This window comes from Marmota flaviventris, chromosome 4 (assembly GCF_047511675.1).
Source record: "Marmota flaviventris isolate mMarFla1 chromosome 4, mMarFla1.hap1, whole genome shotgun sequence".
NCBI classification, from domain to species: domain Eukaryota; kingdom Metazoa; phylum Chordata; class Mammalia; order Rodentia; family Sciuridae; genus Marmota; species Marmota flaviventris.
Window position 1 is genome coordinate 1,201,484 of NC_092501.1, and position 26,239 is coordinate 1,227,722.

Sequence of the window (26,239 nt, forward strand, 5' to 3'; positions counted from 1 at the left end):
AAAGGCACAACAAGCAAAACTACATAAAAATAGATTTTAAGATTTCGACCATAAATGGAAACCAGGTAAGGCAGCTCAGAGTGAAGTCACAGGACCACCGCTCTACAGCCATTCTTCACCTGTGAGCTGCTCGTTGTGGACCAGAGTTATGACTGTTTCCTGGGCACCTGTGTGACCCCCTCCGGGGTCAGGGGCCATTTCAGGAAGCATCTCAGCCTACATTCCAGCAGCTGGTGAGATGTGGCCTCCCCTTCAACTCTGACCTCACGGGCAGGCTCCCTCTCTCCCTGTCACTGCTTGCCAAGCAGCCCCATCAGCAGGGGCTGGAGGGAACAGGGCTCACTGATGAGCCATCCCCTGATATCCACCAAAAGGCCAGTGCCCAGGACCAGGCAGACAGGGACTCCCAGGTGACACCACTGATCAGCATGCCTTTTGGGTTTCCAGTACTAGAGCTGGGGTGGGCACGGCTGCCCTCAGCATCCAGCCACCACCTGTGCATGCTGCGCATGCCTCCTCTCCATGCCCAGTGCCAGGTCCTGTGGGCAGCCAGGCGGACAGTCTTGCACTGGAGTTAGTGGGGTATCTGAGTGGGGAGCTAGTGAGCCCTGCTGGAGGAAGAACAGCAGGGGTCAGACCAGAGCACGTAGGTGCACACAGGACCAGGCAGTGGTCTGGGCACTGGGAGAGAGGTTGTGGGGGACCCTGGAGAGGAGGCCGGGACTGGAAGGGCCAGCAGTGAAGAGTAAGGAGATAAGGGAGGCCACCTAACTGCAGCAGGGACAAGGAAGCAGGGAGCAGCAGAAGACTGCTCTGGACTGAGGCAGGAACTATGGAGTGGGCCATGGAGAAGTGGATGTGGGTCCCACCCCTGGGGGACTCGGGCGGACACCAGCACAGCCAGTGGCCTTTGCTCCTCAGAGGCAGAGAGTTCAGGTGTACCCACTTGGGAGAGCTCAGGCCATGTGTGCTCAGAGGCGTGCTTTGCATTAAGACACTGCTCGACGGGACAGGAGGGCTGCCTCTCTGCTGCTGTCAGTGCCAGCACCTTCTTGGAGGGAGGCAGCTGAGGAGCTCCACTACCCAGATCAAAAGCCGACAGGCCACAGGTGCTGCTGCTGCAGACCTCCTGGCAGTGGCCCATGCACAGGCCGCCCGGAGCCGCCTGGAGCCGCCTGGAGCAGCCTGGGAAGGGCAGCATAGAAGGACCCGATTCCTTACGTTGGATTCTTCCAGCTACTGGCTCTGGCACAGCCTGTTCCAAAACCTGTGCCAGGGGAGCACAGGCAGGCTGGTAGGGAGGGCTCCTGGACACATGGTCTGGACCTGGAGGCCACCGCACACAGCACTGTCTGGCTCAGGACAACACTTGGGGAGGGGTTGACAGTGCCATTGTTGGGTGGCCTGTCATTCACCAGTGGCAGCACAAAGAGGTGGGGGCAAGTTCCATCCTGACTTCAGTGGGCAGATGAAACCTAGCAGCCAGCTGTCGAGAGGCTGTTCAAGGCGCAAGAGACCCTGGCCCCACAAAGGGCCGGACGCTGCCCACTTCTTCACCTCCCCAGGAGCTGCCTCCTCTTGCTTCCCTCCCTGTGGGTCCACGGCTAACAGTCAAACGACCCAAACGCAAACTGGGGCCTCCCGAAGGAACTGTGCTATGACGCCCACGCCTGCCCAGCACTCCAGGAGGACATCCACAGGGAAGCACACGCCAAGTCCACTGCCCACAGCCCAGGGTGTGAGGGACTCCGGCTCTCCCTTGTGGGCCCTGGCTGACAGTGGAGCTCCCCTAGGTTTCCCGGGAGGAGCTGCAGCGGTTACCAGGGCTATGGGTTCTGACACATCTGCAGAGCAGCCACAAGTGAGTCGGCAAGTCAAAAGTAAACCTTAAACTTGAGAACAACAAAACAACCCCCTTCCTTGAGAAGGCAGCTCTGTGCAGGCCACGAAGACAGCTGCAAACACTCGCTGCTGAGCTCCTTATAGAGAAGTCTGCCACAATGGTAAGGGCAGAACTGGGAACCCACTCGGCCATGGCCTGTGTCACTGTGTGAAGGCCACTCAAACCAGGCAGCTCCAATGGGCCCCAGCACACGGGGGCACCCATCTGATGCAGCCCTGGGGCCAAACTTGGAGGGCATCTTTGACAACTGAGGCTCTGTGGGCCTGTCAGGTTGGAGATCCAGAAGCCACTCCCAGGGAGCACTTCAGGCTGCAGTGACCGTGGATCACTGCTCACTTCCCCTTGTAGCAAGGGCAGAGAAGGCCCTTGAAGGCAAGTTTGACCCAGCACACTGCCTGCTGGCACCCTGCAGCCTTCAAGGGGCACCCGTGGGGTGTTGAATTAAGGAGGAAGGCAAAGGATGGACCAGGAGGAGCAGAGCCCAGGCTGTGCTCCCTCCCACTGGAGACAAGGAGCAGCGGGCCTAAAGACACACTTTACCAATTTTTCATGCCCATCCCTCTCAACGTGACCCTGCTCCTGAGCTTTTATCCCTCTGACAAGTTCACAAGGCAAACAACCAGACCCTCTGATAGCATGAAATTGGGACAAAGGCCCAGGGACAAAGGGGACAGGAGCAGATGGGCTTGCCAGGCCAAACTTCAGCCACATGCAGATGTTCTAGGATCTCTGAAACAAGATGCTTGTAAACAAGGTCTTCCACAGGTTAAAGACGGGGCCACAGGAAGCCACAGCCTGTCCTGATGGACCTCAGCAGAGGCCACGTGGGGATCATGAGTCTCTCAGGCTCGTCTTGGATTCCAGAGGGGAGGAAGACACCTGCGCTGTGTCTGAGGCATTTGCAGGCACTGTTGGCTTCTCGTGACTCTACTATACTAGGGCCTAAAAGCCACAATCCCTAAGGCTTCAGTGAAAAACAGGAAAGACTACAGGACAGCAAAAGTGGGGGAAGCTCCCGGGTGAGCCAGCTGGGGCACAACAGTGCCCACCAAGAGAGGAGGGGCGGAGGGGTAAAGAGGAGGGAGGGGCTGTGAAGGGAGAAAAGGGCGGGGGGCGGGGGGGTGGTGACAGCGGCTGGAGTAAGGGAAGAAGAGGCAGGAGGGGGTTCCAGTGAATCCGAGTAAAGGAGAGCCCTGCAAGGCTCAGATCCTGCGAATGTCTCCAGGAAGCAGAAGGCATACCAAACACAGACATCCTTCAGCTTTCAGACAGTCCTCCTGGGGATGCTGAAGGTTCACATGCACTGCTCCCCCTCAAAGGGCACCACCGAGTCACTACCGAAGACCGTAGTGAGCACAGAGGCCCCATGCTTCCGCTGGATCCAAGGGACCTGGATGTATTGACCCCACAGACAGGAATCAAGGGCCAAAGCTGCATCTCAGAACACCACTGACCCCACCAAGCGTCAGCAAGCAAAGATTCCAGGTGTGAATGAAGGTCACTGCAAGGTGAATTTAAGAATTCAGATCTTAAATCCTGACAGAGACACTGAGTCCTTGGGTGCCCATGAGTGTCGGACACCAAGTCAGCATTGTCTGTCCCAGGTAACAACCTGTTCCTTGATCTAATGCATGAAGACATCCTCTCAAGTCTTAAACACACTCATGCAGTAGAAAATGAGGCTACCTGTCATTTAACTGCGAGCTCAGAGACAGACACCCATGGCTTTAAAATTTGCATTGTCACTGGTGATTTGAAAGTTTGATGAACATGCCAGAAAACAGCTTCTTAACATTTGTTTTTGGGATGAGCACAGGCTGCACCCCAAAAGTTAGCAGGCATGCAACAGGGGCACATATCAACAGCCACCAACAACAAAAGTCACTTGATGTGGGGACCAGATCCCAGGCCATGGGGGACACAGATGTGGAGAGGCCATCAGAGCCTTCCAGAGCTTGGAGGCCAGCAGGAAACTGGCAAGGGCAATTCCACACTCAAGAGTAATGGTTTCACAGGAACAGCAGGACTGAAGGGTGCAGGAAAAGGTCCCAAGTTGGCTCTCCCCAGGGTTTGAGCCTCTCACGTGCCTGGGGCCACACATGCCCACACAGTTCAAATGGGGACCCTGAAGCCCAGGGAGCGGGAAGGGGGCAGTAAGCAGTCTGTGGCCAGACTGTGGGTGATGCATCTCTGTCCCCCAGCATCAGGGTGAATACTTGGCCTGTTAATTAGGCTCACAGGGCCAGGCATACGACCTCGCAGTGGGACAAGGTGAAGATCACCATAGTACCAGTAGTCCTGGTGGACACCTCACTCTTGACACCCAGACAGCAGGGCCCACACATTTTCATACAAACTCAAGCATGCTTTGCCTGGGGCTGGGGGGCACTCAGAGACAGGAGGCCCTGGGAGCAGGAAATGCAGAGCTAGGAAGGCAGGGACTGCAGAAAGTTACAGGCCAGCCCATAGGCAGGGTCCTCAGGGCATGCCAACTTGCAGCACAACCAGGAAAGGCACTTGACAAAGAAGGCACCCATGATGACCATTCCCGGGCTTTTAGGGACAGGGTGGTCTTTCTGGTGTGGAAGGGGCCTGGGGGCTAACCGCCTACTGCTTCAGTTAGGACTGGCTCCAGGCTCCACCCTAGTTCACCTCCTGCAACCTCACTTCCAGACTGCGGGAAAATTCCACTTTCCTGAAGATCAGAGAAAACTATCACTGCTAGCTAAGAGAACTCCCCCTGCCCTGACACCACTGTGCTGGGCACAAGGGCGGGCTGTGCCCAGCTTATGGTGCACTGGTACAATGACGGGCACTGTCTGCGAGCTGTTGGTGTCAGTACCCTTCCTTCTCGTCGGGAGCAGCGTGCCATAAGACCCTTCCATCTCCCCTTCCAAGACTGTTCCCTGGTTCCCCACAGTGGGCAGGGTGGACACGGTGCTCCAGCAGTCTGGCCCGTACCACCCATACCCACACCAGGGAGGGCACAGTGCACTTTCCGAGGAGAGAGTGGCATGGGCTGGGGCTCACCCACAACAGGCCATAGTGTGACCCCTCAGGATGTCCTCAGGCTCAGACCAGGTGGGCAAGGCAGAGGGTAGACCAAGGAGCACAGGCCTGGCCTCAGGGTCTCCACAGACTCTCAAAACTATGCACGTGCCACACCAGGGCCAGGCAGGGTGTGTACACAGGGAAGTGAACAAATCTGGCTCCTGCACAAAGTCCTGGGAGAGAAGAGGGAGCACCCAACTTTTTTAAATCTTCTTTTCCTATGAAATGTGATTTTAAATGTCACTCTACCTGTCCGAAATGCTAACTGAAATGTGCAAAGTGGTCTTCCTAGAGGAAAACTCCTGAATATAAGATTCAGAGTAGCTGCTGTAATTCAGGACAACAGATGGGCACAGTGGTCACACCTGTTACCCCAGCAATTCATGGCTGAGGTGGGAGGATGGCAAGTTCTAGGCCAGTGTTGGCAACTTAGCAGGACCCTGTTCTGAAATAAAAAATGAAAGGGGCTGGGGATGTAGCTCAGTAGTAGAGTGTCCCTGGTTCAATCCTCATTACAAAAAATAATAATAATTCAGTAGGCCATTCTACTGATGTCATATCACAGGTTCTATATAATAATAGTCCAAATACAGGTCTTTAATAAGTCAGCCACTTAAAAACAAGTTTAATGAGTTTAAAGACTGCAATTTCTCTGAGCAAACATTCAAGGTGAGCAGAAGTCTGCTCATACACCTGTTGAGGCCCAGCACCCTGACTCTGTCCCCCACTGCCCAGTCGGTGGTGACCTGAGGGAGCTGCAGCCGCAGAGGAAGGGGACACTTCTGTGGAGTGCTGTGGGAGTCCAGTGAATGAAGTGCTCAAGGCCTGGTGATGGGGCACAAGAGCACAGGCCACACTTGTTCAGACCCACACACATCAGAGATCACATCCAGGTCTGTGGAGGGCACTCCCAGCAGGCTTCTTGTGGGCCCTTCCACCAGCCCCCAACTCAGCTGCACTGGCACACCAAGTCCTAGGCTCCTGACATCCATGGCTGCAATGTGGCAAGACCCATGCGCTGGTGAGGCTGAGGCCAAGGCAGACGCACAGAGCCCCAGAAGTTGCTCCTGAAGGCATTTCATTCCTAGGCATGCGCACATAGGCCAGCAACAATCCTCACAGCTGCCCCTGCCGATTGAGTCTCTGAGGGGAGTTGCAATGGATACAAGAGCCCAGGCCTCTGGCTGGGGGCCTTGTCTGTGTCCACTGGATCTTTGTGCAGAGGGCCTAGCAACGTGGCTCCACAAGGCCTGGGTGAGCATGCGCAAGCACTCCAGCAGCAGCCACATGGCAGCTCACGGGCAGGGACAGAAGCAGCCAGGGGTCCTCCCATGAGGTCAACGAGAGCCCTGACCAGGGCGTGGCTGGCTTTGTGGCTGATAACAGCCCTGAAAACACAGAGTGCATGTGGTCTGCGCCAGGGTTCATGCCACCAGGCTGGCAGTTGTAGCTGGCCATGGTCTTCCTCACACAGTGGATGTGACATTGGGCACACAGAGCGATCCCCTCCCACACTGGTCTCCCAGGGGCACAGAGCGAAAGTGGGGCCTTCCTTTGGGGCTGCTTTGAAAGCCCAGCTGGGAGGCTCTGCCCAGAAGGGCTGGGATGGCAGTGATCCTCCCAGGACCCTGCTCTTAACAGGTCCAGCTGGCTCCACATGTACCTGTAGGCAACTGGCAACTAGTTTCTGAAAACGGCCATAGGCACCCCCCAAACACATCCGTCACCACCACTGTCAGGAGGTGATGGGCGGCAGGTGTGGCACAGCCAGGCCACATGGAGATGGGTGCGCCTGGTACCACTGTCACCATGCGTCACCATGGCCAGCTGAGCGTTCCAGCTGCCAGCTGCCACTGTGCAAGGCATAAAACATACCCTGGGAACAATCCCCCGCGGGCCTGAGCTGGAGACTGCATTATTAATTAGTGTAATGATGCACGGGTCTCCTAGACGGCACAAGATGATCGTGTTTAATCTCAGTGTGTTTTAATTATGGCTTAAGCAGTGCCAAATTTGATTACAGTATCATCGTTTCAGTTCTGCTCTGCAAGCATGTTTGCATTAATTTGCATTTGAAACACTAGAAGCTGCTGGTTCCAGGGGACAGAGCTCTTTGCTTTGCACACACAGAGTCTCTTTCACAGGCAGGGTGGGAGGGACTTTGGCAGATCCATCCAACCCCTGGAGTCCTCTGTCCACTGCAAATGATGAGCAGGTCCCCACCGAGCTCCCAGAGCCTCTGGGGCCAAGTCTAGTCTCCATTCTGGAGGCTCCCCAGACCCTGCTCAAGCAGCAAGATGAACAATTGCTGGACTGAGTGCATTTGATTTACTGTGGCTGGGCACTGGCTCATTGGCCCTCATTGTTTAGGAGATGGATTTAATTAACCTTTGATGAATCCTGCCAGGGAGCATGAAGTGTCATGGCTGCTCAAGGTGTCCCAAGCACTCTGTGGGGCAGGGTCATGGAATGGGCCCTCTCCCCCTAAAAGAGCAGGGCCTCTTCAGCAGCGCAGGGCAGAAGGAAGATGGAACAGGCATGGCTGTGCAGTCCAGGACAGAGCAGCAAAACCTCGCCGTTAAGGCATTACACAGACAGCTTCCCCTTTATTCTGGGAGGAAAGCTGGCTCCAACTCTAGAGCACACCCACCCAGCCCACATGCCATGCAACCAGGGCGCCTGCACTTCCGGAACATACAGGGGCAGGTCTGCCCTTGGGCAACACCTCCTGACACCTATGAAAGCACCGTACACTCTCTCGGGAAGTTCTGACTGCACGCTGCACCCTTCCTGTTCTCACACTGACCTTGGGTGATCTGAAAAGCACTTGGGGGTGACCCACCCACATTGAGGGCACATGTCCCCAAAATCACAGGGACTGAGGCTGGGTATGGCTTCCTTCTTTTGCTCCCAAGGAGGGGGTCTGCAGGTATGGGCATCTGGTATCCCAAAATGGCCACTTCTGTGCAATTTGGCCATCAAACAATCGCCAGAAGGGGCCACCATGGCTGGAAGCTTCCTGAGGGTGAGCGTGGATGGAGTCATAATACCCTACAGGATCCTCCAGCACTAGTCTGGGGGCTGTCCCTGAGACTGGCTCTCCCTTCCCTCTTGACAGAACATGGTGTGGAGAAGAAAGGGTAGGTGGGTAGGTGGCTTGGGAGGAGCAGCCCGGGCAGGCTCCAGGGAAGTGGTGTGGGCTACCTCCTGTGTACCATGGAATTTTCATGGGCAGCTGATGCCAGCTGATGCCACAAGGCAGAGGTCTCCATCTGCAGAGCCGCAGGCTTCCCTTGACTGAGCGGTTCTGAAATAAAACTACCCTGAAGCCCCAGTCCATGCTTTCCCTCGGCCTGCTCCACTCATCTGGTAAGGTATGCTCAAAATGTAACCAAAGGTCATTTTTATTTGCCAAATGAACAGTAGCTATCCATATGTTTTAAAGAGCCACAAAACCTCTTCAACAACTTAAGATTGGATCTAAGACACATCTGTTTGTTTATTGAGCAAATAATTCAGCTAAAAACCATTGATTTTCCTCCCACCCCTCTGCAGGTGATGAATTAATAAGCCAGGACAAGGAGCCTTGGGCTTCTCTTGGGCCATAACCAAAATCCACCAGCCACACAACTAGGTGCTGCCAGGAGGCAGCATGTTGGGGATGACCGGTGTTCCTGGGGAGGGGCCTCCCCAGGGGTGTCACTGCCACTCAGGGCACGCTGTCCCACCTGAGGACATCACAGACATACTAGAAAGTGCCAGCGTGATCACATGGTGCACTTGCAATGCTATATGCTACACTCCTGAGATGTTCAGGTGGTCGTGGCCAATGCAGGAGTGAGGAAAGCGCCTTCCCGCAGATGACACTGGGGCTGCAAAGTCCCTGACCCGGCTGAGGTCCCCAGCTCTGGGAGCGCAGCCTGCATACCTCTCATTCCATCGTTCACTAGCTACAGAGGGCACCAGGGGTGATGGCTTGGTGAGCATTCTCAATGATGGGAGCCACTCAGGGGCCTCCTCTGACCTGCTGCATACCATCCCCTCTCCTGAGAACGACGGTCTGTCCTGCCCCTGGGATCCACAAAACTGGCCACCTTTGTCCTGTGTGAGACAACACTACATCTGGGGTGCTGAGAAAGACAAGTGGACCCCACACTGGGCACACTCAGAGCTGTGGTTCGAGGACAAATAAGGACAGGGTGAGGGAGCCAAACTCCAGGCAGACGTGACCGCAGTTCACAGAGCGCTGTCTCAAACACCAAAGTACCTGCATCTACGCTAAAAGTGGTGGAGACTATCCCACCCACACTGGGGCTCTGTGGCACCTGCTGGCATGGCTAACCCTGAGACACATGGCTCTAGGACTTGAGTCACCTGAAGTGCTCCCAGACACCCACAGGACACCCCAGTCTTGAGGCTGCTGCATGTGCAGTGCAGCTGGCAAGGACAGAGCAGGAGGCACGCACCACAGGTCAGAGGAGGACAATGCTGTGCAGGCTGGGCCTGAGCAGTCCTGCCGGGAACCCTACCTGGGCCACAGAGGAAGTTTCTGGAGATGGCCGTTCTTTCCCTCTCTTGGTTCAGTCTTCCATGATGCTCAAGTGAAGTGTGGAAACCTCACTGCAGGTATCTTAAAGTGCACTGTGGCTGGGCACTGGCTCATTGGCCCTCATTGTTTAGGAGATAGATTTAATTAACCTTTGATGAATCCTGCCAGGGAGCATGAAGTGGCACTCGGAAGCCACTCCTCCCCACACCTAGAAACTCACAAAGCTAACCACTGTGACATGAGGGGGCTGCAGAGACCTGGCGCATGCTGGTGGATGTCCTGTCCCAGGTGACATGTGGTTGGGAGCTGCACCTTACCCTCCACAGGACTGATCTACTAGTTGCTTCCCAGATGGTCCCAGCACTTAACCACTGCTGGGGAGTCCAAAGGTAACCCTGGCAGCCCAGGAGGTGAATCCTTCCCAAACGGTGTCCAGGGATCCTAAGGACCTGGATTACCTACTGATCTGGCTATGGTAAAAAGAAGCTGCGAGCCTTGTGCAGCTGAGAGTGGGGTTGCCTGGTGCTTTCCCAAGGGCCCCAGGCCCACCCTGTGATAGTGGCCTAATGTGCATAGCTATCCCACCCATACTTGGACTCCACGGCACAACTCACCTGGGGTTCTCCAGTAGAACAGCCAACATGGCCTCACCTGGACACTGACAGGGCAGATAACTTACTGAGCATTAGCTGATCTCCAGAGGGGCCACCCTGATGCAGAGCAGGCAGGGATGCTGCTGTGGGTCCTGCTGACCACCCATCCAGGGCAATGGGTGTCCACTCACCAGTGCCATGTCTACCACAATGTACTTATGCAGCCCTGGTGGGCAGGACACTGGCGTTTGGAGACAGGGGCAGATGGCGGAGCCAAAGGGCCAAGGGACAGAAGGGGATACAGGTGAACTCGCACTGCACACTTCACCGAGGTGTTCCACACCCAGCAGCTCTGTGGGGAGGGAGGGCAGGGAGGAGAGCTGGGGCCTCCTGCTCTGCAGTGGCCACAACATTCTTGCCCAGCATCCCAGAGGCTCTGCAGACCCAGCTGCCCCTACCCACTCTGAGCTCCACCACTACTGTCCAGAGAGACACGCTTCTTTACGGCAGGTTGGAACACCCACCAGGTAACACTTCTGCCCGGGCTTGACAGGCTGATGTCTGCTTCACACAGCAGGAAAAGGCCACTTGAAGCTCTTCTGACCTCTTCCTAACTGTGGGCAGCTCCGCACCGGCCAGCTTTAGCCTTCCAGTGGCCACTGTGCTAGGAGTAGAGGCTTCTGAACGGGGCAGATGCTCTCAGTCAGCAGAAGAGATGCCGCACTGCTCTCAAGCAGCAGGCCAGTGGCCAGGCTCAGAGCTCTGCACTGAGAGTCTCGGCCAGGAACCATGGCTTTCGGCCCCACCTCAGTCTCCTTCGCGGAGGGACTCTCAGTGAGGCCTCCCACCTCCTAGCATGTTCTGAACAGGCTGGATGCAGCCAAGAGATTTCCACAAGGCAGGCCCTGGCCCTGCAGTCGAGGACCCCGCCATCAGCTTCCAGCAGACCTGGTGGCATGAACAGAAGGTTCCCCAGTTCCCTGTGGAATCTCTGCAGCTTTCCTCCTCCTCCAAGTCAGGTGAAGCTGCGTCCCTGCCAGGAGCCACTGAGCATCCAGGAAGACCCTTGTGCAGCTCAGTGTGCACACACATGCACACACGGGTATGCCCAGAAGCCCACCTGGCAATGTGCCCTCGGCTCAATTACACAAGAACAACAAGAGTGTTTTACCAGCACATCACTCAGCTCCATCAACCAAAGTGACCACAGGACAGGCCCAAGCCTGCTCAGCTGTCCTTAAGAAATGAGTCTCCACCAAGGATGGAAGGTTGATGCGACACTTTTGGGAATGGAAACTACTAATTGGAAGATAATGATAATAGCTCAAGGCGGTGCACATCTATTCTCTGCTGTTCCTGTGGCCCCAGTCTGTGCTGGGCCACACCCTGCTCCTAAAGGGCCGGCTGGGCTCAGCAGGAAGCAACGGGCCTGCTGACTATGCCACAGTGTGGTGTGGGTGGAGACGGTGGGCATTTTGCTTTCTGCCCCCTCTCTTGCTGCTGCCTGGGAAGGTGGCACAGTTCCTACATAGGAACTGAGAGAGAACAGCTGGGAGCAGATAGAGGCCTCAGCCTGCCATCCCAGAACTGAGGATGCAAAACTGGCACCCACCTGCCACAGACCTCACCATGGAGGAAGGACAGCCCTATGCCCATGCCACAGAACCTGCTTCCCTTGGTGACACATGATGGCCACACGGGTTCTCACTGACCTCGAGGGCCTTGCTGCTCATCTCTGGGTGATGCTCTGACAGTTTCATGGTCAACGGGGATCTAATGCCTGGTTTCTGAGAACCCCAGGGGCCAGCATGGCCTCTGAGTTCCCAAAGACTGAGAGACAGCAATGCCTTATTGAGTCAAATAGAACAACCAGTCTGCAGACAGGTAAATACGAAATTCAAAATGGGTTTCCAGCCAGGCACAGTAGTCATGCTTATAATCCCAGCAGCACAGGAGGCTGAGGCAGGAGGATCACAGGTTCAAAGCCAGCCTCAGCAACTCAGCAAGACCCTGAGCAACTTAGCAAGAATCTGCCTCAAAATAAAAAAATAAAAAGTGTGGGGGATGTGGCTTAGTGGTTAAGCCCCTGTGGGTTCAATCCCCAGTACAAAAAAACCCAAAACCAAAAAACAACAACAACAAAATAGATGAAATGTAGTTGGGAAAGACCCATCTTCTGGCAGTAGAAGAGTGCTTATTAGAAGCTTTGCTTTGACAGTGTAACCAGTCAAAGCAAAGACAGGGGAGTCGCTCGCAAGACAACACTCTGCCATTTGCTCCACTCTGCTAAAAAACAGCATGCTACCCAGGCCTAAGAGGGAAGTCCTAGTGCTCACCTCTACCACGGACTTGGAATCCAGGCGGAAGTTGAAATCGCCAAAAACAAAGTAGGAGACTTTCTCGAATCGCTGATCGATGATTCTGGGAGGAGAGAAGAAGACAGAGGTCACCACAGGTGGAGACATGGGCCAAATCTCCCTCCCTCAGGGAATCCTCAGCAAGGGACTCTTCTGTGTCCCAGAACCCAGCAGAGAGGCCAGCACTCAGCTCCCCCAAGTCAGCTGGGCCAGAGGGCTTAGTAGAGAACCACCTCATGGGGAAAGGAAAGGCAACCAATGACACAAGCCCAAGAAAACACCATCTGGGAGAAGCAAGGTGACGGTGGGTTGTCAGCAGACAGGCAGCAGGCCGAGCAGAGCCACGCCGCCCACCCACTGAGACACTCCTCCTATGTAGAAACAGTCACACATCTCCCCACCGAAGGTCTCCAAGGCACACAGAGATGTGATCTACCAGCTGGGTGTCGCCCTGCTGAGGATTCTCTGTGTTTTCTAAGCCAATCACACCCTATTTCATGAACATTTCCCACTGAAAAACACGAGGATGTGAAGTGGTATCCCTTCCAGACGTCGCCCGAGCCTCCCAGTGGCCTGACAACACAGCCACACGGTCAATACTCATACTTTTGAGGAAAGTAAACACTCAAGTTACATCTGATATGAAAGCAAAATAAGCCCGTGTGCAGCAGGGGTCTGCTAGCAGGACGCTGGGACAGAACAGAGTGTCATGGCAGAGCGGTCTCCCAGGGCCCAGGCACCAGGCCACCTCTGGCTTCAATGGGAGGGAACTCAGTTATCAACCAGGCAGGAGTGGGAGCTCCTCACTCAGATCAACTCCGGGCTTCGCGTGCAGCCCACCATGCACCACAGGTCCTGGCTCAGCAGGCATGTGTGTTGCTGCTGTGCTGGTGAGTGCCAACACAGGCTGGGGGGAGGTCCGGGGACGCTGCTCTGGCACTATGCACACCTGGAGCTGGGGTCGGAGTGTGAGGGGCACCGTGGGTCCATGGCACAGGGAGGGCAGTAGCTGATTAATTACAGCCTGGGCAGTTTCCAACTAGATGTGCTGGTGTGAGAAATCAAGAGAAGTGAAAAGCCTGTCTCCTGGCTTCCAGCTTTTGCAGGTGTGATGTCCCGTCGGGGTCTGTGGCAAGCTGCTGAAGGGAGTCCACTCACCAGGTTGGAAGAACAAGGTTGCTAAGAGGTAATGGGCGTGGCCACTGCACCCAGCCTCTGCCCTGCTCTTTGCTCAGTGCCTTGATGAGGGAGGGAGGGGCCCTGTGCAGTCCATCTCAGGCCTGGACCCTTGCTCACGGACTCCTTACTGAGAGGGATGGCCTTCTCTCAACCTGATGGCCTTGGTGACAGAGAGCACAGACACCCGTCAGCCCTCTTTCTGGGGTTTGCATTTCCCCTGGTTTTAATGAGGTCAGGGCCAGTTTCCCTGCAGTCCCCTGCCCCTTTCTTTCTGAATCCCAGGGCAGCCCCATCAACTCTGGGCAGTGGTCCAGATGTCTGTGGTAGACGTGGGATGCCTCTCACAGCCTGCGACTGCTGCCATCCTGCCCGGGCAACCTCAGCCAGGTGGAAGCTTTACCTTCCACAGGAGCAAGTACATCCATGTTTCCCACAGCTGTCCTCGCCTGCCCTGGTCCCAGCCAGGCACAGAAGCCCCGCCACTTCTGCACTAAGTGGGGCACTAAGTGGGGCACTGCACTGGTGGGGCACTAAGGTGAGCATGGATCAATCAGGAGCCACAGGACTGAGCAGGGGGTTCAGGAGCTGGTGCTACCCAAAACAGCCCCAGGACAGCACAGATCACCTACTGTTTTCTTATCTATCCCTAATAATTCATCTGAATTTATATAGGGAAGCCCTTCTTTTTTTAAAGGTGGACACAATACCTTTATTTACTTATTTATTTTTATGTGGTGGATTAGACCCAGTGCCTCCAACATGCTAGGCAAGCACTCTACCACTGAGCTACAACCCCAGCCCGGGAAGCCCTTCTTATTGACAATTCTTTTTCTTTTCTGGTACTGGGGATTTAACCCAGAGCCACATCCCCGCTCCTTTTTATTTTATTTTATTTATTTTTTCGAGACATGGCCCTGCTAAGTTGTTGAGGCTCGCTCTGAACTTGTGATTCTCCTGCTTCAGCCTCCAGAGTCACTGGGATCATAGGCATGTGCCACCATGCCCAGCTTGACGATTCTCTTAAAAGACAATCTGAGCACTTTTCATATTTTTCTTGCGTATTAATTGTTAAATCTTCTCGCTAAATTCCACAGTCTTATTTTCCTTTTTAATTGGAACTGCTTTCAATTTAAATATTAATTAAAGAGAAGCCAGATTTTAACAGGTTATTATAAAAAACATAAGTGGCCAGTAATTTCATTTACTTTTTAAAAGAATTCAGCCTTTTCATGGAGAAAGCTGCTCAGGAACAGACTGTGTCACAGCGGCTCAGGGCTTGGCAGAAGCTCAGCCTCCTCCTCACTGCTGGTAAGGGGAACAGGACCACCTAAAGTGACTGGGTCTCCAGGTAGGAATGTTTATGAAGCACCTTTGGAATAAACACTGTTCTGCTGATAAACATCTTTAAAAGGGAAAACCTAGGCTTCAGAGAACCCACGTCGCTCTCCCAAGGTCAGAGCCTACCAGGACACCTGGGCCACGTCTTCCAGGGTCCTAGCTGAGGGACCAGGTTACAGTCCTGCACACTGACGCCTACCAAGAAGAGGGAAGAGCTAATGTGCTCTGGGAGGCCCCACCCCTTCTGGCTAAGGGGAGACAGACTCCAGAGACCCTGGTTCTGTAGATGCAGCTGCCAGCCCACCCCTGCACCAAGGCAGCAGAGAAGCCACTCTGGGTTACATCGCCTGTTCCCAGCATCCGAGGCTGACTTCTGTTGTGGGGAAGAACAGCTACCTGAGGATGAGGCACTTCCCTGGGCAGAGCGTCTCACCAGGAGTCCTGGGGAGGAGAGAGACCCTGCTGACATACCCTGGTCTGTTAGAACCAGGAGGCTCGGCCCTGTCGTGCTCACAGGGTTGCCAGCTTTTGACTGACCTGCTCCCCACCCACCCTGTACCCTCTGTCTCAGAGATCTTGTCCTCTGTCAGTTTCTAACATCTTGTTTTCACTTTTAGACTTGCCCGAGTATCCCTCCAGCCTGAGGCTGCCAGGGAGCTGTCCTGGCAAGGACCCACTTGGGTCACATGCCCCCAGAGCCTTCCACAGGCTGGTGCCAGAAAGGGACACACCTGGTCCTCTCTTTCCAATACTCCTCACCTCTTTCCACCATGGCTCCTGTGTGGCTTGGCACAGGGGCTGCAGGTGACAAGCCCAGGGCTGGTAACCCATGGCAAGGCACTCGGGCAGGTGGCAGTGACCTCTGCTGAGCAGTGCCATGCTGTGAGAGGGCACGCTGTATGTGAGATGTGGCAAAGGAACACAGGCAGGAAGAAAAACACACTGGGAGTGTGGCTCAGGGCCGAGGCCTGCTGGCCTGGAAGACTGCCTTCCTCCAGCTGGGCCTCTTCCCTTCTCTTGCTCCAGGCCCCTCTGTTTTAGAGAGAGCTGAGGAAGGAAGCCTCCTGTGGCACCGGGTGACTGGAGGAGGTGGCGCCCCTAAAGCAGCAGCTCTGCACAACCACACACCTGTGCTGCTTCTGGTGTGGCTTGCTGGTGTCCAACCCAGAGCAGGAGTGCTCATCCTTCAGACGCCCAGTGGCAAGCGTGAAGCATGAAGACAACACCCCTGGACTAAAACACAAGAGTTTGCTACTGTTTTTCTCTTCACACTTTGCTCACTTGATAGTGGGGATGCAAAGTATGACTCCAACTTCATGCATGACTGCAGAGACGAGGGCTCTCCAACAGTGGGGTGCTGCGTAGCCTGTGCACACTCAGATACGCATACCCTCCCTGTTCACGGGAGCTCTCGAAGGGTCTTCAGGCAAAGCAGGGAGGAAGGTGACCCTGCCATCTTGTTCAGCTTCCTCACTGAACAGATCTTCACTCTAAGGGATTTCCTTCTCTTGTACAAAGCTCTGCAATCAGTGAGTGTTCAGTGAAGCTGCTACAGTTACCTCAGGAGGTCAAGTGAGCCTCTGCACTAGGCTGCAGGCCCACAGGCCAAAGGGGAGCCAGGCAAGTTGGAGCTGGCCCAGTAAGGCTGCAGGGAGAGCCAGGTCACAGGACACCAAAGCGATTTCTGCACGTGCGTGGGCACTCGTGTGCACACTCTGGAGCTGCGGAGCTGGGCCTCCCAGCTAGCTGATACAAGCTCTGAGCTCAGTGGCATGAGCTGAGCTCTGAAGGCAGGAGGCCGAGGCCTACAAGGGGACGTGCAGAGATGATCTCAGCAGATGCTCACTGCAGAAGCAAATGTCTGCTGGGCTAAGCAGCAGAATACATTTGGAGCTAAATTCTTAAAAAACAAACAAACATACAAACAATTAATAAACTCCAGATTTAGCTCCAGAATGAATGAACTTTAGAAAGTCAAGAGCTGGGAGACAGTTACATGCTGCCTCCTGGGTCCTTCCTGCTCACTGAGATGGTGCTGACAGGTCCAGCCAGGATGCTCCCATGGGTTCCCAGGGACTCAGCCAGGCAATCTCATGGGCACGTCTGGATTCCTGTAAGACTATCATTAAAAACCTAAACTTGATCATGCTTCCCTGCCCTGCTCTCTCTGATATAATAGCCTGAGCCAATTAACAGCAACACCCATCTCTGCAGGTCATGCAGCAGCAGCAAGATGAAGAGGCTGTCACTGGCCGCGCAATCGCCTGAGTGCCAGGCCCCGGCCTCGCGCACTCACTGTTAATTTCAATATAGTGCCATTTGGACCAGGAAGAAGAAAGAGTTGTTTTAAAATTAATTACCTTGTCAGTAGCTATTATGATTAAAAAGTAGATCCACATCAATATCATGAGCCTGATTCAGAAAGAGAATCACAAAGAAGAGCCATAAAAATCAATTTCTTAGGCCTGGAAATAGTGTCTCCTGCTTTGACAGCTGATTTCAGGATGTGACAGCCTCACTGGGGGAGGTGCCAGCTCTCTGCTCGGTCAGAGCCTTGTCCACCTGTGTCTGGAGGACACTGCATCCTGTGACATGGCGGACTCGAGGCTTCTGGGAGAGTCCCAGAAGACAGGAATCACATCTCCAGCGGTGGCAACTCCCCTAGTATGGAAAAGGGAGCCCTGAGTGGGGCTGCCCGGTGCCTCAGATACCCCTGGTGGGTCTCCAGGTCAAAGAGGGCTGCAGAGTCCTGCTGAGACCCAGAAGCAAGCTTTCACATATCCAGCCCTTTCACCCCCAGAGCTGCAGTGGGCTGGAAGGCAGATGCGCCTGCCTGGCCACCATGTGCCCAGTGCTCCCAACACACCGGAGACTGCTCTTTCCTTTCTTATTTTGAATCAGGAGATGTGGTAGTCTTTGGCACTGTGCTTCTAAATGTGTTGCCTGCATTCGATTAGGAGTTGACTACAGTCAGTTTCTCACCTGTGGGAGAAACCAAGTTTGCTAGTCAAGTTGAAACTGCAAAAACACTCACACCATAAATTACCAAAACTACCCCAAACCTTTAGAGTAATGTGATCACTGGGAAGCTCTCCTGATCTTCCCTCATCTGACTGGCTGCCTGGCACAGACGTGTGCGAGCCATTCTAAATAAACTCATTCCAACGGAATGAACACAATGCCTATTTGAAACTCCACGCCTTGCCTCCACTCAGCCCTCACTGGAGGCGTGTCCTGGACATGGCTCTGCCCTGGCAGGGCCTGCAGCCTTGGGGTTCCCTGGGCACCGCAGACCACAGCTCTGATGGTCTGCCTGTCACGGTGGAGGCAGAGGCAAGGAGAGCCTGTCTATCACAAAGGCAGGGACAACAGCCCATCTAACTGCTTGGACACCACAGTGAGCCACAGAACAGGCAAGGGGCAGGCACAGAAGGGGCTCAGGCTCCTCAGTGCTTCATTTTCCAGGTGACTGGCAGAGAATCCACAGCCAAGACCCTGGGGAGTGGAACAGCCTAAACCCACAAGCTCAGACAGGGATGAGCAGCCTCACTGGCACCCAGGAACTGGAAACTGCCTGGCCTTCCACACGGGCTCAGAGTGGATGGGTGGTCAGTGATTTTTGGCAAAATACTGAGAAACCTCCCCCCAAGGGGTCTCAAGGAGAGCAGAGAGATGTGAAGAAGCAATGGGCGTGAAACCAGAAATGCTCACCATGGTTGATGAGCTGGATGTCATTCAGATGGAGCTAAAGCATCACTTATAGACACCCCGTGTGCAAAAACACGAACCACACACGTGTGATGACAGGTGCGTGCCTGCCTCCACCCAGTACACAGAGGCGGACATGTGTGCTCATGTCTTGCACAGAAACATGCAGTGACAGGCCTGAGCCAGGGGGTGCACAGAGCAAGGCAGGCAGAGGGCAAAGGGTGCAGGGGCACCAGAGGCATCCACACGCCCATTCTTCACAAACAAGCAAAGTGCGGAACCTCACGCCACTGTGTGGAGGGAAGAGGCAGCTCCTGGCACCAGGGCCCTCACTGCTTTTCTGGAGGCCTGAACCAGTAGGGTCAAGGACAAATTACAGACTTCATCAGCCATCCGAGGCATGAGGCCCAGGACTGCAGCTGGGCTCGACATGGCCTCACCAGGCCTGTTCCTGGAGGATGCTATGGAAATACTAGAACAATCCTGAGCCTTGTATAGGAAGTAGCCAAGAATATGGAGGGGCACTTGGGGTGCTACAGGGCTCCGTGCTGGGTGGGGCAAGTCCCAGAGGGACAGCAGTTGTCCTGGAGCCAGTGGGTCTTAAGAAAGCCTGACTGGGTGGCACGGAACCACATTGGCCACCAGGCAGAGCACCTGAATGGTCGGAACCCTCAGCCAGGAGCGGCCCTGCCTGGAGGCGCAGGGCTTCCCTTCTGCTCTCTGGAGCGAGGCGAGCTCTGGGAACGGCCCACAGAGAAGCGTTTGGTTGGCGGGGTCTTTGAGCAGGCTGACAGCTGACTGATGACCATCCACACCGCGACAAAGGGAGCTATGTGGCCGCCCGCGTCACATCGCCTCTCCCTGGGAAACTAATTGCTCCGAATTGTTCAGAGGAACATTATTTTTCTGGCAATCATTTCCTTTGAATGCCCAAAATGAGCATGAAACAACTCTTTTGACTGAACATAAAAGTTAAATGTCCCAATGTTGATCAAATTAACTTCAGTGCTGTGACAATGGACTATGTTTGTGAGAAAATAATGGGGGACAGAGGGGCGCTTTATGCCAGGATTTCACAGTTGTAATGTGGAGATGTCTGTGGACCAGGGAGGCTGCGTTTCAAGGTGGACAGAGAAGAGTGCTGTCACTTCGTGGAGAAGGCTCTCACTTCGTGGCCCAGCACTCAGGAATACTTCAGGACACATCTGGGGTTGGCATTTCAGGAAGGCAAATGCAAGGACCCCCCAACCCCCACCCAGAGCTGACCTCGCATCAGGACAGGGATGAGTCTGCAACAAGGACCAGTGTGGGCACTGCTCAGAGCCACCCCCAGGGCTCCTCCAGCACCTGAACTGCCCCAGCATCGCTCAGACCAGCTGAACATGCCGGGACTCTCTTCACTAAGCAGGCACTTTTGTCCTAACCTACAGAACAAGGGAGGCAGGAAAAAAAATCACAAACTGTACCAAAAAAAATAGAGATTATTATCTCTGATAGAATATCCTGGGCTAGGGATGTGGCTCAGTGATAGCACGCACAATGTCCTAGGTTCATCCAGAGCACCTCAAAAAAAAAAAAAAGAAAGAAAGAAAGAAAAGAAATCCTGAGAAACCCATAGACTATTTTTGATTGACATTTGAATGGCATTTTCTGAAGCCTCAAACACTAATCCCACCCAAAGGCAGTGGCTAATCACAAGCTGGAATGAGAGGCAGATCCTCCCTGGCCCTGGGCACATCAGACACCTGTGCGCTCCTGCCAGGTGGCACCCTGTGCATGACACAACTGCTACGTGTGGCCGTGCCACTCACTGCAGGGGCTGCTGGATGGAGACTTGGATTCAGAGCACCTGTCTCTGTTTTGTTTCTTTAATAACCTGTTTATTTTGGAATAATCTTGGATTTAGAGAAAAGCCAGCTTTAATATAGCATCTGCCCCAATTCTTGAGATGGAGGCACACCGCTGACTGTGCTCCTGGTCTACTGCCTTCTGCTTCTGTGGCTCAGTTGGAGATGGAATCCCAGGAGCTACACAGAAGGACCTGGCGGAGAGCAGGCAGCCTCCCCGGGGCACTCTCACTGCCTCCTGCAGCTAGATGGAGAAAGGGACCCAGCGCTGTGCAAGGAGACCTGGCCAGGAGCAGGCAACCTCCCCACGACACTCTTGCTGTTTCCTGCAGCTCAGCAGAGACAGTAGACAATGCTCACAGCAGTTCCCAGTGCTGCTGTGAATGCGGCGCTGTTGGTGGCAATGTCCATTCAAAGGGCCAGAGCGGCATTGTCCTCCCCAATCAGCACAGCAGAATGCAGTCTGCTGGTGGCTGCCAAAAGGTTAGCAGCCCTGATGAAAGGGCGACCCATTATTCACTGCTCCTACAGAGCACCCCTTTGTGCCCGGTGGCCCAACCCTGCACCGCGGAGGTCCGGATCTGCGGCTGGCTGAGTTCGCCACAGAAGCCATTCGTGGGAATGCAAAGATGCAGAAAAGTGGCCCAAACCCCCAAGATCGCTTTTCTGGGGGCCATATAGGCATGGCAGCATGGGGCAATGACACTTTTTAATGTCTCACCATACTGGCAACCTGACCATGGTCACCAAGACTGAATGGCCCGCAGATCTTTCTTGGCTCCTAGGCTGCCTGGGAGGCTCATGAAAAACTTGGTGCCACGAAGCAAAGAAGTGATTAGGCAGGAACGCCATACCTGACTGCTTTGGCCATGGCTCCCGCCCAGAAGGCTGCCCATTCCCTGTCCAGAGAGGGAGGCCCCGCAGACAATGCACAGGGTATAGCCAGTCCTTGGCCACTGAGGAGTTGCCAGCGGGAAGCAGTCTGGGCCACCTGCCTGGAACTGAGGCAGCCTCAGGCCTAAACTGACCGTGATGGTCTCCCTGAAGTACACCAGTCTGGTGCCATCCTCCAAGGTTTGGCCTTGCTCAGGGCAGCTGTGGTCAGTTTTTCACTCCAGGAGCAAGTGGGCAGCAGCTGCAGAGGAGCCCCTGCCCAGTGGTGGCCATGCAGGACCACAGCAGAAGGTACTCCAGGGCAGGTGTGTGAAGTGCAGGAGACACACAAGAGAGAGGGATCTGGATAAGGATGTGGCTACAGGACAAAGCACCTGAGCCCCACGGCCTGCCAGTGCCACACCTCACAATAGGAGAGCAAGGGCCCAGCCTTCAGCTGAGGCCTGCCTCCATGATCAGGGCCCAGCCCCGGCTAGGGCATGGCTATGTGCTAGGCAGTATTAGCAGAAGCATCCAGACACACATCCTACACCCATTGTTCTTCTGCAAGGGCCTGGAAGACACCAGCAGCCCCTGGAGCCCTCATGCTGAGGACTGGGTTGGAAGTGATCAGACAAGGAAAGGGGCTGTTCTATAGAGCTCTGGGCTGCTTCTCCCAGGCAGGGAGGCATGTCCCAGAGGAAAGTGGTGGCCACATGCCAGGTTAATGGCCAAGCAGGTGGCTCTGGTCTCTCCACTCTCCTCAGGACACACAGGGCTGACATACGGCACGTGTATACACATGGATGCACTTGTACACACGATTCTCAGGAAGGGCAGTGAGGCGGCCAGCCTGCACCCAGATGCCTGTGCAGGGGCCTTCCTTTGTGACCCCACCTGACCCCAGGGACTCCTCAGGACACCCCTCAGGCCACAGGTCCTGCTTGCTGGGGAGGAATATGCCCAGACTCAGGGTCTCCTCTCGTGGGCTACCCGGGCTCTGCCCTCAGGGACCAGACAGTGCTGGGTGCACACACAAAGGACACAGGGGCAGGCCTCTCCAGGTGCACTCTTCTTCCCTCAGTGGAGACCTCCTGAGAAGCCTCCCAGAGACTCGGAGCACCCAACGCCTTGTCCTGGCTCTGCTTCCTGAGACCAGCCTTTGGCACACCATGGCCGTGGCTTCTGTCCACAGGCCACGGACAGCTAGCTGTATGACCACTCCAGGCATGGGTGGTGGCCTGGGAACAGCATGTCCTTTCTGCTGAGCATGATGCTGTGCTCACAGACCTCACGTTTTTCCAGGAGTATGGATAAAAAGTGCCCTATGATGGCATTTCAAAAAAAACGGGGGTGGGCAGGTGCAGGAAGAAGGGAGGCCAGGCCCTGGCAATGGAAAGGCCAAAGTCTGATGGGGGAGAGGATGATTCAGAGCACAGGAGGCCCCCATCCTCACTCAGGCACAATGCTGTGCTCCTCATGATGGGGCTGGGGGTCAGGGAGGTCCCTTGGGAAGCTGTGGGCTCTGGTGAAATCAGAGACCCCTCAGGGCAAATGCCTGTCTTAAGCCTATGGGATGTTTTTGTTGTAAGCTCTAGTTGACACTGGCCATGGGAAGAAGCTGGGAGAAGAGGGTTCCAATGTGAGGACCACAAAGAGTGAGCAGAGAGTACACCCAGACTTGGCTGCCTAAGCTAAACCTTAGCAAAAGGCCCATCTGCACATCAGCTCCGACCCCATTGAAGGTCACCTGGGACGTTACAGAGGACGGAGGACCTGGAGCACCCAGGTAGGAGGAGCCAGGGCAGCTGGGAGCCCAGGCAGAAGGAGGGCAGCCCCTATCTTGATGGTCACCGAGGCCCACAGCCCTTCCCAGGAAGCGAGGCCTGGCCAGCTGGATGGCAGAAGGGCACAGCAGGTGGAGCCGCACTGTGCAGGGCTGTGCAGAAAGACCCCCCAAGCTGACCCTACGCACCTGGGTGCAGCTCTACGCTGTCCAGACCCTGAGTGCAGCACCTGGGAGTCACCAGACAGGGCCAAAGCTGTGGGAAGACGCTGCCCTGCCAGTGCAACCCAGGAAGCATCTGTTTTTGAGCCCAGAGCCAGATTCAGCTGCTGTGATGTGGAGTCACATCACTGTCAGAACTTATGTCCTGCCACCATCTTCACGGTGCTGTTTTCTTCTCTTTCCCACAAATGTGGCAGGGAAGGGATGTTATGGTGAGGGCCTGCTCAAGCCAGGGCATGAGGTTAGGGCTCTCAGAGCCTCGATGGTTGGCATTCCAAGGGCCACTGCCAAACAGAAAAAAATGAACCACGACGCCACGTTCTGAAGTGGACAGGGCACAGCAGCACCTACCTGTCAAGCACGTAGCCCAGGGCCTTGTGCCGGATGCCCGAGTACACAGAAGGGCTTGTCTCCCAGGCCACTAAGTTGGATGCATCATGGAAAAGGTGGATGTTTACCAAGTCGAAGGCACTGTGGTAAAGAGAGAAAAGGACCAGGAGATCGTCAGCCAGCATCCTTGGCTGCCCTAAGCAGGGCTGCCCCTCCCTGTGCCCTGGAGAGTGTGCGTCAGCACCTGCCTCCTCCGTGGGGGAGCCACTGGTCCACCCACCCACCTGTCCTCAGCCACACCTGCAGCAGTAGCACCCGAGGCCAGGGGGTGTGAGACCTCTCGTTAAGTCTCCAATAACTCTTACAAATGCAGGCACCCTGGCCAGGTCAAGCAAGGGCTGTCTTTAAGGAAAGGACCTGTACAGGATTTCAGAACCTACCACAACTGTGTTCTGAGCAGGGAGAAGGGAGCTCCCCTCCGGTCTTCAGTCCCAGCAGCCCACGCTGCTGAGGCCAGCCCACTGCATCACCATCAGGGAACCCACAGTGGGAGACAGGGGCCAGGTGCACAAAGGCAGGCAGGCAGGCAGGCAGAGCACACAGCCTGAGGAAGACCCTCAGCAGCCTCACTGGAACCCCTCCACACACAAGGACGTGGCAAGGCTGGAATCTGATCTGGAGAAGCCTTTCCCACACCCTGGAGAATGCCATGGATCCCCAGCTGGTGTGGTTGTGCCCTTCATCAGGAGGTCTTACCACTACTCCAAGGGCTCACTGCCACACAGATTCCTCTGTAGGACACTGACACTGGGCCTCATCCCCTTGGCAGCAGAAGCCATACAGGAGAGCCTGCAGGTCTGTGCTCTCCTTCACCAGCCCAATGACCACCCCAGGTGTCCACACCCATGGTGTCCCTCCTACACTGTACCAGGGCTAGTCCCCGAGACCCAGGGCAAAGGGCAGCAGGACGGTGGCCACCCTCCTCTTGCATTAGATCACAAGGGACTAGAGCCCCACCTGTGTTCTTCTGTCTCCCTTTCCCCCTGCCCAAGTGCATGGGGAGGAATGGGCTTTTACCACTATGATGGGCAAGCTCAGAAAAGTATCCCACAGCCCATAGGACCCTGGTCAGACCCCAGTTGAGCAACAGAAGCCAAAGTCCAGGCAATGGCTGACTCTGAAGTTGGGAGCAGAGGGTGGGTCTGTTCTATAGCAGCAAGGGTTCAGAAATCCCTGGAGGGAGGGTAAAACCTCATGAGGGATTCCACCACCATCACGGGGCAGGGAGGCCAGGAGCTATGGGAGGTCTGTCTGAAGGAAGGTGGTCATAGACAACTCCGACCCAGCTTTGCTCAGGTCCTGGTTAGCACAGGTCCTGGTCACAACAGGTTGCAGCTGGAGGGCCCACCGGAGGCTCCCTGAGGACCTGGCTGTGTCTTCATTTGTGTCAAGCACCCAAAGTTCCAATGTACAGAAAACGAGCAACAACTCTGCACCGTGTGCATCACCCACAAACTAAAAAGGTCACAGAGTGGCTGTGGGGGTCAGGCAAGACCACGAACACAGCAGGAGGTCAGAGCACTCTGAGTGTCACGAAGAGGAGACAGGTGGTCCTGCACCCAGGAACATACCAGTCAGCAATGCACCACCTCGTCCGGATGAAGCCTTTTCGTGACCATTTGCACTGAAAAACAAAGGTCAGACAGTGAGTCAGCACAGACGAGCGCTGTGCTCTTGGCGCTGAAAGCACTCTGCAAGGCATGCTCGCCAGAGCGAGGGGTCCTGAGGGCCAGCGAGCCAGCCCACCCGAGACATCCACAGCAAGGAGCCTGGCGTGGGAAGGCATGAGAAGTACCACCCCAACACAGCATGGGACTGGCCCCAAGGAAGAACTGCTGTCCGAATGTGTTCCCAAAGACATGCTGAAATCCTACTGCCAGTGCACTGGTACTGAGGGGCCTCTCAGGAGCCAGTCACCAGGGCCCCTCCTTCCCAATGCTAATGTACTTACAGAAGGGCTTGCCAAAGGGAGTCTGGGCCCTTTTGCCCCTTCCTTTCCTTTCGCCACTCAGGGAGACAACATTTGACTCCAAGAGGACAGAGCCCTCACCAGACACTAAATCTGCCAGCATCTGGGTCTTGGGCCCTGTTATGGTTTGGATGTGAGGTGTCCCCAAATGCTCACATGTGAGACAGTGCAAGAATTGGAGGAGAAATGATTGGGTCATGGCCCTAATCTAATCGGCGAATCCCTGATGGGACTGACTGAGTGGTAACTGGAGGCAGGTGGGGTGTGGCTAGGCGAAGTGGTTCATTGGGAACGTGGCTCTGGTGTATATATTTTGTATCTGGAGAATGAAGTCTCACTCTCTGCTTGCTGATCTCCATGTGAGCTGCTTCTCTCTGCCACACACTCTGCTGTGACGTTCAGCCTTACCTCGAGCCCCAAGGAATAGAGCCTGCTGTCTATGGATGGAGACCTCTGAAACCGTGAACCCCCAAA

General features: G+C 55.1%; 1 protein-coding gene across 2 annotated transcripts in view; it reads right to left on the bottom strand.

The window, feature by feature from the left end:
- Inpp5a (inositol polyphosphate-5-phosphatase A) overlaps positions 1-26,239 on the bottom strand; it is a 179,962-nt gene that overhangs the window by 27,954 nt on the left and 125,769 nt on the right. For both annotated transcript variants that reach the window (XM_027929917.2, XM_027929918.2), the window contains exons 7-9: positions 25,368-25,420; positions 23,758-23,877; positions 12,433-12,517 (exon numbers count right to left, since the gene is read on the bottom strand). In XM_027929917.2, the coding sequence (XP_027785718.1) occupies positions 12,433-12,517; positions 23,758-23,877; positions 25,368-25,420 (258 nt within the window). The remainder of the gene's footprint in view (positions 1-12,432; positions 12,518-23,757; positions 23,878-25,367; positions 25,421-26,239) is intronic.